Raw genomic sequence first — 12,177 nt, 5'->3', positions numbered from 1 at the left:
TGCCCAAAGGCCCTCCTCCCGCAAGCCAACTAAGGAATGGAGAGCAAAGCGTTGCTGATGCCAGCACTGATGGATGCGTGGAGAGAAGCGATGGCGCAGATGAGATCTTCTTGGTTGAGAGGGGCCTCCGCAAGAGAGCTGGTTCAGCCACCCACATGATCATTGCAAGCAGGGAGTGCGGGATGAAGGCGATGCGGATGGTGGGATGGAGGGGATGAGCGATGGAGGGGGTGGCGGCGAGGGGTGGTGCTTAGATGCCCTGCTGAGCCGGGTCATACCTTCCTCTGCGAATGTTCCTTTGCAAGCCGAGGAGAGAGAAGGAAAGAGAGAGAGGGGGACGGGGGTTAGCAGGTAACTTCAGCTGGGTACACCTTGGCCTAACTGCCTCAAGTCTTCGTGCCGCATGCCATGGTCGGTAATGCAAAACCCAGCCACGCATGCAACATCTTCCTTACCATCCAGGACAGCTTTTGTGCAGAGATCTACCACCACTAACTATTCTTCTTAGCTGACATAGCTCCTGTCGGAACTTTAAAAGGACCTTGGGAAGGCCAAGAAAGGAGGGGTAGATTCGCCGGGATCTCCCCTGTGGCACACAAGTTGTTGCACAAGGGCCTCAAGTATAAAGTCTATGTTTGAGCTGAATTTTTAATATTGGATATGAGCTTCTTAAAGCATGTTTCTAGCCCTCAGCAGCAAATTAAATGAGCATCTTAAAAACAGGTAGCAATTAGAAAACAGAAGAAATGTGGTCAAAACTGCCACTATATTAAGGAGAGGGGATTTCCCACACAGCAAAGGTTTTATGGTTTCCTTCAGCCTCATGCTATTGAGCCCTCAGCTGAGGCACAGCTTTCTCTTTTTCTTACCACCTTCACCCCATAGTTCTAGTAAGGAAAGAATCTGAATTTGACCACCAACCCTTTCCTCCAAGCACATTTTGATCATCTCATGGCATATTCTCCTTAAAAAAAAAAAAAGGTCCGAAAAACAACAATTCAAAACACTTGAGAAGTATATAGCTGAGGAATGTGTTAGGCAGAGACTTGAAGATGCTCGTAATACCAGAGAAGAAATTGCAGACCTGGAAAGAAGGTGGTCAGCTATTTTAGCTAGAAACCGGAGGGCCAAGAGCGTGTTCCACCCCTCCCCATTCTCTCCCTCATCCCAGTGTCCAGAACAGCAGTTTGGCTGGGTCTGTTGTGCCTTGCTTTCCAATGCAGTAGTGTAGACAGGCAGGCACATACAACATACAAATACCAGCAATTATTTTTGTGGGTGGGGAAGATTTGGGGTGGGGGTTTGAGTGGGTTACAGTTAACTTTGTAGGAGCCAACTCTGAGGTCCCTGCAGCTTGTGCCTTCGGAATTTGCTTAGTAGAGGATGGCAGCTGCCACAGGTTTCCGGACTCTATTGTCCCCCACCCCACCTCCATGCCAACATCCCCTCCCTCCAGCCACCATCTCCTTAAAGCCAGTATTTTGAGTCATGCAACCATTATTTCAGACACTCCTCTTTCACTCATGCAAGTGTCAGTCCATGCAGAACATCAAACAGGGAGCCTGGTGTGGATCAGAGAGGAAGAGTGTGACACCCCAAGACATTCTTTGTTTACCCCCAACACCACCAGCAGCCACCGCCCCCCCTGTCAGCCCGCCTCCTGAATGCTGCCATTAACCCCCAGTCCCCAAGGCTGAATAACTGCCTCCCCCCAGCAGCCCCACCCTCCCAAAGCAAACAGTGATCTGTAGCTAAGCCCATGTCTAGATGATCTAACGCCAAGTGACCCTTCTACCCAAAGCAAAACCGCAGGGTGCTGGACCCACAATTTCCCTCCACAGTAATATGCTGCAGGTCAACTGGGTGAAAAAGCCCAGCTTGTTAGGTGAGAGGGCAATGGACAAAGGTTAAAGAGGATGCAAAGGCCCCAATTCAAAGCAATGCAGATGGCAGTTAAAGGTGTGCAGGTATATACACTCCTAGGACAGATTTTTAAGAACTGGGGTGGGAGGTGACAGCACTTACAGCCCTACCAAACTCCTACAAGCCACATGTTCATGTGGGGGCAGGACAAAGACCCTGCTCCAGCTGCTGCAAGTACAGACAAACTGCCTGAAATGGTTCAGGAGGGAAAGCTAATGGCATATCAAAAACTACCCCAGCCCGGTCACCGATTCCATTTGAAAGCTCCCTAAGACCAATTCATGTTCTGCCTTTACAGGTGGCAAAGTAACACCAGAAAGCAATTTTAACACATCATACATGGTGAATGTTTTGTCCTGGTGTGCCCCCATGCATCCGGAGCTGGGCTTCACTACATCAGTCTGCCCCCATCCCCACCACTCCCAGCGTGGCTGTCAACACAAGAGGGTGCCTTCCGTTCTCCATAACATGCGCCGTGCAAAATGCATTGAGGGTTAAAGAGTAAGGCTGACAAGTGGGCTCAGGAGCAGACCTGAAACGCTCTCTAAAGTTGTGGCCACATCTGGGCTGGAGGTGGAGTCAAAAATGCCTCCATCAATTGATATTCTCTGAGGCTTGGTGCCTCTCTCTGCTTTCCCTAAGCCTGCAGCCCAGGCTTGTCACATTTCCCTGCTGCAGCCAACCCCTATCTGTCTGAGGGTGGATACAGACTACCAGTCGGCGCCCCATTTTGCATGGCAATAAGCACCATGTGCAAACCTTTCTTTGTCACCCTTCCCCTTGCACTGATGGCTACTTCCTGGGATGGTTGAGGAGTCTCCTGAATGGCAGGGGAGGAATCTTAACCAGGCTCTCAAATCAACCCCCGGCTCCTCCTTTTCTGACTGAAGGTTCTGCAGAGAAGGGGTGTCGATCCATCAGGTAAGACCGATCCCTGTCTCCAGTCCAGACAGGTGTCTGGACCGTCCCCAGGAACCCCCCGTGCCTTCCCTACACTACCAAGTGAAGGAGTTAGCAAGTGGCCTTTCCACAACAACGCCACCGGAAAACCGTGGTTGTATGAATCCACCCTGAGAAAAACGGCAAAAGCTGGACTTGGTAGAGGGGTGGGACATGCCTCAGCTCAACAACACCCCCCCCCTTCCCCAGAGCTGAGTGCAGGCACCAAAGGAGCTCACTGCAAAGGACACCAGGAGCAGAACATGCGAGAGAGCTCCCCCCCCCCCGGCAATACAGTGCAGGGGCGCACTATTTGAACGTCACAGCATGCGCAAGTCAACGCTGCTTACTTAAATCCCCATCCGGTGCCACCCAGGACGATAGCAGCCACCAGGATTGCTCCAGCGATGGAGCCAATGATGATGTTGGTTCCGCTGGGACCTGCAGAGGAAGAGGGGACAAAAAATATATATACGTATTGTGAGGTTACAACCATAGGTGAATGGCAGAGCATTTGCCTTGCATGTAGAAGGTCCCCCATTTAAATCACCAGCATCTCCAAGTAGAGCTGGGAGAGTCCTCAGTCTGAAATCCAGGAGAGATGCTGCCAATCCGTGTAGACAATACTGAGCTAGATGGACTAATGTGCAGGCTCAATATAAGGCAGCTTCCTCCCCATGTTCCTATGAAAAGGGGAGGTCCAACAATATGGGTGCTTGACGGACAGAGCCTGAATTAGAAAGAGGGAGCAGCCAGACTGACCTGATAAGAGAGAAATAATTAAATGCAGGCTTAAAGAAAATGGTGGGTGTAAGAACTCGTGGGTTTAATCTGTGCATTTAGATCAGGGGTCGGCAAACTTGCCAGGCCTCAGGCTGGTTCTTCCAGCGCCGATCGCGCGGTGGGCCGGAGGGCGGGGGAGTGTGTGCCCATACGCGTGTGCACATGCCATTTCCGGTACACTTCCTGGTTGGTGTAGCACCGGAAATAGCTTGTGTGCATGTGCATGGGCCTCCTCCAACCCAGAAGTGCACCGGAAATTACGCTTGCGCATGCGCACAAGCTATTTCTGGTGCTCCGCCAACCCAGAAGTGGGCAGCTGCGCCATGCTGGTAAGAGCAGGCGGCGGGGGTCACCATAAGCTGGATAATTGAGTCCCTCGGGCCGTATCTGGCCCACGGGCCTTAGTTTGGGGACCCCTGATTTAGATTGACACCCAAAATAAGAGGTGGCTTTCAATGAACTGAAGCTGCGTGATTCTGGGACAGTCTTCCAAAAACACCTGTGGGAGAAAAGAACTAGAGCAGGATAAACTGACGAAAACTAGTGATATGTACTCAGGTTTCTCCCAAAGGTTTGATGGTTACCTCCCTTAATTTAGAATGTGATAAATGAAACAAGGTATGTGGAAGCCAACAACAGGTTCGAGAAAGGGCTTTGGGATCTTCAGAGGGAACACAGAGGAGGGTCTCTGTTACAACCTCATGTTGGTATAAGGACCACCACATTTGCCATTTTGATTTGCAAGTGCATGCGATAAGGTTCTGATCACCTTTAAGAGAATCTTGACCTGCAAACTTACCCTTGTACTTTTCTGTCTCCCCTGTGGGCTTTGGATCTGGGATAGGGTCATAGACACTGCAGTCCTTTCCTGTCCAATCAGGATAGCAGATGCATTGGCCCTCATTGCTGCAGACCTATAAAAAAACAAAGAAGCTGCATGCTTTGATCCTTGAAGATGTTCCTCTGACGTTTAGTTAGTATCCTAAAAATGCCCACTTGGGCTGCTTCTGTAAGAAGCAAGTTGGTTTCTCTATGGTGGCATGGACACAGTTACAAGATGAAATGGGAAAAACAAATTTAAATCCCTCAACAACATTAAACAAGAAGCCAAAGCATTGTTTTCTAGCCTTTTCCCCCATGGCGGGGAGAGACCATTTCTGAATGAGATTATTCTCAAATAAATTAAATGCATCCATCCCTTTCGATTTTGCCATCACGTAATACACCATATTATGCTCATAGAACATAATTGTTAAACGTTTGGACTGGGTCATGATGACATACTTCCATTTTGATCCATACTTTCCAGCTTCAGAAAAGACTAAAGGAGGCTCCCTCTCAACCCTCGAGTTTCAAAATCATTTTCCCCCAAGACTTGGGCCCTGGAGGAAATAAAGCCAAGGAAACCAGAGCAGATGGCTCAATATTTGCATCTGTGCAGACCGTACTGCTAAGCATACGCCAAGAGCAAGGCACTTATGAACTGTTTGCAAGTTGTACCCCATGGTCAAAGCAGATCTGGCCACCCCAGCTGCCTGGACAGGTGCTGAAGTTAAAGGCGGATACAGGAAGGCATTTGTGGTCAAGACACAGCATGCTGGGTCCGCAGGGCGTCCCGTCCTCCACGTAGCTCACATCCGTGCCATCTACAAGCTGCACATGGCCGCCCCTAGGAGAGTAAAAGAATAGTTCCACTGTGTGGGTGGAATACTTCACAGCTCCCACACATGAAAGAGACAAGGCTCTATAACTACAATGATGGTGGAGATAATGCGGGAGGGAGAGGGGCCCACCAGTGACTTCTTTTGGCAATTCCTGTTGCTGCATCTCATGATGTACTATGAGGGACACCTGCAATTCACATGGAAGTTGTGGCGGTGTGCCTGCAGGACTCTGCCAGCCTAGACTTTGCTAATTTGCTGAGAAAAGAACACCCTGGGAGGAAGTGCTTAACCCTCCCCCCACTGCAGATGGATCTAGATGGTGAGACTCCACTAACCTGCAGTCAACATAACGCTTCTGGTGATAGAAAGTCATGGTGGTGATTTCACCAAGAAGTTCGCCCATACGCGGAGAACCGGTCACATTGGCGCAGAGGAGGTATCCACACAACACATCTCTGAGTGCAGGGGGAGGAGAAAGAACCAGATGAGCTACAAAAAGAAGGGATTTTGCACCAGCTTGGCGGCTGCGGTAGTGTGGTGGCAGGGCTGTCGTAAAGGGATCGGCCGCCGTGGCGCGATGATCCCTCGGCGCCCCCGGCGTGCTGCCTCTCCGCCCGCCTCCCTCCCACGCTGGCCGCCCCTCGGGAGGGGGGTGGGCGAGCGGGGGATGAGGGGCGTGGCGCAGGGCTTTGCACGCCCTTCCCAGCGCTCCAGCTGGGGCTCCGGAGGGCAGCCGGCTTGCAGCTCGCCCCCCGGCGTGCGAGCGCCCGCCTGCCCGTGGGGGCGGGTTGGGGAGGGGGTGCCCGGTATGCCGGCGGGCTTGCGGGGGCGCCCCTGGGGGGCCCGGCGCCATAGTGCGCCGCGCCATCCAGCCCCTATGACGAGACGGCTCTGTGTGGTGGTCTGGTGCAGTGCATTGTAGGAAGGGGACACAGTGCATTCTGGGAAAGGGCAAAATCTGAGATTACTCACTGCTTGATGCAGGGCACCCAGCGGTTCCCCTCACGCCCACAATTCCCTCGCTCAGTGCCTTCAACATTCAGCTTCTCATAGCAAAACCTTTCAGCTGAAGCTTGAGTCCCAGGGAGGAAAAGAAGAGGGAGGTATGGCACACCAGAGAACATAACACACATAGATTCCATACTTCCCTGACCCAGCATTACATTCTCTACAGAGCTTCTCTTCTGAACAGCTGCTCATCAGGACTTCTAGCGAAAGCCAAAAACCCTGGGGGGGGTTTTGCTCCAAAAAGATTTTGCAAGGAAGGGTGTAATTCTACAATTGGTCTGAAGGTGGCGCTGGTGCCTTCAATGACCGTCAGTTTACATTTATTACTGTGACACTGGGAAGATCTCCATGGACCCAGCCCTTGGAACACAACTTTTTACCAGACCCAAAGCTGGGGAGGCCTTGGCGTTTATATTACTCATCCAAAAATGTTGCTAGTATCATAAGATCACAAAGTAATAACAGCAGGGCAGATTGGGTATCTGGGTTTTTAGTTTTACACTCAGAGAGGCAAACCTTCATAACTTAGTCCACAGTTTAACTGGATTATGACAGTATATTTTGCTGCCACTGTTGTGGAGACTGAGGTCAAGATGCTGCTTTCTTTGCTCTGCCCTACTCCACTTTCACAATTTGGAAAAGCAGGGTTTGGATTGCATGTAATTACTCACCTTATTTGTGGATGACACATTCCTCCTTGTTACAAACCCTGAATGATCTATCCCTACCTTGGAAGTTCTCATCAATGATTTTGGACACCTCTTAGGGTATAGCACTTACTGGTATAAACCAGCAGCTTGAGTCATTCACGGGCAATTGTTCCTCAGGCACCTCTGCATGTGGTGAACTGTGATCTGGATTGCAAGTGTTAACCTAAGTGAGGCTGCTGGTGGATAGGTCTACAATAGGACAAGGAGCTGGACTACGGTATACCAAGCTTGCAAGTCCAATGGGGGCCTTCTAAGGACATCTTGGTACAAAGCTTTGTTGCAATTCAGTGCCAGTTTCAGAGAGCATCCAACTTAAGCAACCCAGACTGTTAACTACAAATTAAGCCCCTCTTACATCGTGCCAAACAAGAACAGCATGTCTGGTCTTTAGCTGTGGTGTAGCCCTGACTATTTCATTACACTAATGTTGTGAAATGCTGTAAAGCCCTTGCCCTCTGCTCTTGACTTGGCTCTGGAAAAATCAGGATACAAGATGGAATCGGAGCCAGCCAGGCACAGACAGAGAAAGAGATTGGCTGGGTATCACTGAGAAACTAGCCTATAGATGGACGAGTCTGAAGACTCGCTCCCTCTGTCTCGCAATTAAATTTTGCATGTTAGCATCTCTTGGGGAGGCAATGGCAGGGAAGGCTGAGGATACTGCTATCTGTTCATCAGTGATTTGCTGGTGCTGAACCCTCACCAGCCTTTCAGCCCTTGGCATGATCGCAGGATCATCTTAGGTTGTCCCTCATTGACTCAAGCCATTAACCACCTCCACCTGAGGTTGCTAGGTCTATAACCTCCTGGCCAGAACTCAAACAATATGCCTCTCACCCTAGTTGTACCCCACTGCCAGCAAAAGAGAGCAGTGGGGCAACAGAGTGGGTATAAAAATGAGAGGTGATACAGCTGTGTACAACCTCCTTGCCCTGCTCCTTTTAAAGCCACAGGAAGAACCTTCAGGAAGAGCACCTGGTGGGGTTATGCAGGTAGGGTGGCTGTTCTGTCTTCCCAAAGCTGCGTATTGCTGTCACTTACAGAGATGGGGAGTTTGGTGTGATGCAGGCACAGCGCAGGCACACCGGCAGGAAGGGATTGGTCCTACTGCTGCACCCACACCACACCAAAGCTCCCAATGCCCTGTGCTTCCCCATCTTGGTAAGCAGCAGCAATGCACATCGTTGGGAAAACAGGAACAAAGGAGTCCTACCTGCACATCCCCACCCCACCCCGGCCACTAGTGCCTCCCTTTTGCCAGCATACATCACCCACTGATGTTATGGGGACGTAGTGGCAGCATGAAACCAGGCTTTGCTACAGCATCCCCCACTCATATGAGTGACCAAGAGCACTACTTACCACGATCCCACAATGCACTGCACTGGCGGTCCCTGGTTTTACAACGGCCTCCGTAGCACCGGCCCTGCGCAGCAGAAAGTCAGAGTTGTTAAAGGTTCAGAAGATGCTCACTTGATCATATGCCTCGGTGGACAAATAGAAGGCTCTAATGTAATGGCCTGGAAGTGCAGATTCAGTTCCTCAGGTCTCTGTAGTACTAAGGTTGCATTAACCGTTAGAGTAGCTATTCTACAGAGCAGAGGTCTGGATAATTTGGGGTCACTATGAATAAACTAGCATTTCCCCAAGCAATTTCCCTTTCTCCATATTTGGAGCCAATGAAACTTCCTTTAGCATAAATTAACGGGTAGGGAGACAAGAAGCTGCATTCCCAGGAAATCTTAACACACTGGGAGCCTGGCCAGCATGAAAAGCTTGCTGCTTTCAGAGCAGGAGGGAGTACGGCGGTACCCCGGGTTACGCCCCCCCCCCGTGTTGCGGACATTCGATTTGCGAACGCCCGCAACCTGGAAGTGTTTCCGGAGCGTGTGCTACCCGCGGATGCACAGAAGCATTCTGTGTACTTCGTGCATGCGCAAAAGTGCTCAAATCGCGCTTCTTCCGGGTCCCCCCCCCCGGGCATTCGTGATACGCATGCCCGCATTACGTACTGCGACCCGGAATGGATCGTGTACGTAACCCGGGGTACCGCTGTAGACACAAATAAAGGTGTGTCCTGCTGACCAGCTTCGTCCGATAATGTAACTATCAGACACAAGCTGCATCATGCCCAGGGGACTTGACTCATCACTCTCTTGATTTCCTCCCTACTCTCATGCCGTACAATATATGGCCACTCTACAAAGATAAATTTTCCCTCTCCATTCTACTGGACATTATTATTTCTAACAGAGGCTAGCAGTGAGCTCCTTCTGTGGGCTGTTTCAATCTCTACACTGAGATGACTTCTGTACTTTTCTGAATTGCCTATAAGTGAATATTTCATCAAAGCTGGCTTTCCCCTATCACAGTGGTGGTGCACTGCTAGGAGAAATTGTGCCTAGCAGAATTTTCACCCGCTATGCAACCCTTAAAAGGCATAGGCACACTTCTCTGGCAGTGAGCGCAACAGCTTTAACCATTCATTCATTCCCTTGCTTTCCTTCCCTGGTGCTGGAACAGACCAGGATTTCTCCAGCCTGTGCATGGCAAAGACACATGGATGCAACTGACTATGGTTGCAGCTATGCCCCTCACTGGCGGCAATGCCAGGGATATCACACCCAAGTGCGAAGCTGAGATACCAAACTTACCTGTTCATTTTCACAAAAATAGCCATCCTGTTTGTGCAAATTGGGTGGGCACTATGGAGCGAAGAAAAAAAATACAGAGAGAGGGGAAAGGCAGACATAAATATTTGATATAGAACAGGACAAGATACTTCACAGCTCAAGAGTCGCTAAATTAACCAGTTCTCCACATAGCTAGGATTGGAGGATAGGGCATCCAGATTAGCTTGAGAGCTTCCTGCCAGAATTTAGCCCATGTGCCTCTTCTTTTAGAAATTAAAGCCCTGGAGAATCAGATCTTGGAGGTGCAGGAGGCATCCCCTGGTGTTCAAAAGGGAGGTGGTTTGACTGGAACCCTGAAGTGCATCTTCCTGATCCTCCTGATCAGATCTTTGCCTGGTAACTTGCCCATCTCACCTGACTGGAGTCACCTGTGCAGGTTTCAGGGATGTCACACTCATTCACGGGATCTCGGCAGGTTACACCCCGCGGCTCATACTGTAGGGTGCGAGATGGGGGGAAAGCAAAAGAGTTATTTAACATTGGCTGGTAAGGAAAGGGGACAGGCAGAAACATCTTCCCGCTGTTCTTGCTCAGTGTGCTGGCCTTGGAGGTGAGGGGAAGCTAGGCTCCACAGTCTCCTCAAACATTCCTTCCCCGACCATTCTCAATGCAGAAAGAGAAACATTGTCCGCACTCTCCCTGGAGCAGCATGGCTTGCTGCATCTCACTTCTTTTAATAGAAAATAATAATGAGAGCAGCAATGGCAACTTCCTGCAGTTGCTTGTACATCTGTTTACCGAATGTTCATCCAGGTTTGTTTGCATAAAACAACATTGGCTATTTATTGAAAATTCATTCTGCTTTGATTGCAGGGAGGTTAGAGGACATTGTTATCCCAAACATTCCAGTGCATTTTCCTGACACTTTCCTTATTGCAAAAAGTCTTTGAGGGAAGTGGGTTTGTTATACAAGACCACCAAATCAACTATCAATGTGCAACCTGAATCCAGTGGCGGAGCATGTCCAAACACCGCCAGGGGATGCACCCGAGAGGGGCAGAGCACAGAGAAGAAGAAGAAGAGTTTGGATTTGATATCCCGCTTTATCACTACCCGAAGGAGTCTCAAAGCGGCTAACATTCTCCTTCCCTTCCTCCCCCACAACAAACACTCTGTGAGGTGAGTGGGGCTGAGAGACTTCAAAGAAGTGTGACTAGCCCAAGGTCACCCAGCAGCTGCATGTGGAGGGGCGGAGACACGAACCCAGTTCACCAGATTACAAATCTACTGCTCTTAACCACTACACCACACTGGCTCTCAGAGAGAGCCAGCTGCAGCTCACCTAGCATTCTCACTCGCGCATCCACAGCCTCTCCCACCACACCTCCCCTGTCAGGCTTGACCCAGGGGATGGAGGAGCCGTGGCTGTGCGCATTGTGTGCCTGCAACCTCTCTCTGCCCCTTGAACCAGGCTTGACCTGGAAGATGGAGGAGGCGTAGCTGGGTGCCTTACGCACCCGCAGCCTCTCTCCGCTGCTGTGTAGCTGCATGTGGCCCAACCCAGGAGAGGGGCAGCAGCTCTCTGTCACCGACTCTCCACTTCGCCCCCGGGTCAGAGGTGTGTGGAGCTGCACAGAAGGAAGCTGCCTCCGCAGCTCCAGAGTCAGGCTCTGATTGAGCCTGTTGTAGGGGCGCCTAGTCAAGCATCCTTCAGGAAATGTGCCCAGGGTGACCAGTCCCACCACTGCTGCCACTTCCTGGCAGATTCAGGCAGTGGCGTAGTGTGGGGACAATATGCCACTGCCTGAATCTGCAAGGAAGTGACTGAATCCTAGCCAAAAATAGTGACAGTTTGGAAGCACCCAAAGAGTCAAGTGGTTGCAGAAAGGCTCACCTCGTGCCTAGGACCCACAGTAATATCTAGAGCTGGACTTTTTCAACACAACACAACATGTTGGGGTTCAATCCCTGTGAATAGTCTAGAAGTTTCTATAAGACAGCTGAAGCTAAGCAGTTGTAGACTAATGACCTCGAAGGGGAGCATGTCACATACACCTATGTGCATGTTTATGATGTGTGTATGTATGATATGTGTGTGATGTATGATGCTTTATCTGCCTGAACTTATTTTGTAGAAAATCACAGACAATTGTGCAATAAAAATTCATGCCTCACATGGGCAGTGCCCACTGTGCTTTGGCCTGGTTTGCAGCACGCCCACAGGCACAGCTGATTTTTCATCTGCTGCAGAGTTCCTTAAAAAGGTGCCTCGCTTAAAACTAGTGCCAAATAGACTCCGAGTGGAGCTTATGCCCGTGGGAACACCTCCCCCTGCCCGCCCCACCACTGCTGCCAATCTCGCTCACTTACCTTGCACCCTCGGCAGCACAAGCCATCACTGCACATAGCATCATGCGTCAATGTGCATTTCTTGCAGCAGTTCCCCCCACCTTTGGAGCACTCCTTCAAGGGGCAAAGCAGAGAGAGAGAGAGAGAGAGAGAGAGAGAGAGAGAATA

At 50.4% G+C, this 12,177-nt stretch overlaps 1 protein-coding gene across 1 annotated transcript in view; it reads right to left on the bottom strand.

Moving 5' to 3' along the window:
- The window catches only part of ADAM11 (ADAM metallopeptidase domain 11), a 54,163-nt gene continuing 41,986 nt past the window's right edge, over positions 1–12,177 (bottom strand). The window contains exons 17-26 of the mRNA XM_033171288.1: positions 12,031–12,123; positions 10,075–10,155; positions 9,682–9,732; positions 8,390–8,453; positions 6,282–6,381; positions 5,645–5,764; positions 5,146–5,314; positions 4,445–4,559; positions 3,213–3,303; positions 1–296 (exon numbers count right to left, since the gene is read on the bottom strand). Coding sequence (XP_033027179.1) covers positions 251–296; positions 3,213–3,303; positions 4,445–4,559; positions 5,146–5,314; positions 5,645–5,764; positions 6,282–6,381; positions 8,390–8,453; positions 9,682–9,732; positions 10,075–10,155; positions 12,031–12,123 — 930 coding nt within the window. The 3' untranslated portion in view covers positions 1–250. The remainder of the gene's footprint in view (positions 297–3,212; positions 3,304–4,444; positions 4,560–5,145; positions 5,315–5,644; positions 5,765–6,281; positions 6,382–8,389; positions 8,454–9,681; positions 9,733–10,074; positions 10,156–12,030; positions 12,124–12,177) is intronic.

The sequence above is a fragment of the Lacerta agilis genome, chromosome 14 (genome assembly GCF_009819535.1).
Source record: "Lacerta agilis isolate rLacAgi1 chromosome 14, rLacAgi1.pri, whole genome shotgun sequence".
Taxonomy (NCBI): domain Eukaryota; kingdom Metazoa; phylum Chordata; class Lepidosauria; order Squamata; family Lacertidae; genus Lacerta; species Lacerta agilis.
Note: the sequence above shows the minus strand (reverse complement) of the source record. Positions and strands in the feature narration are given on the sequence as shown.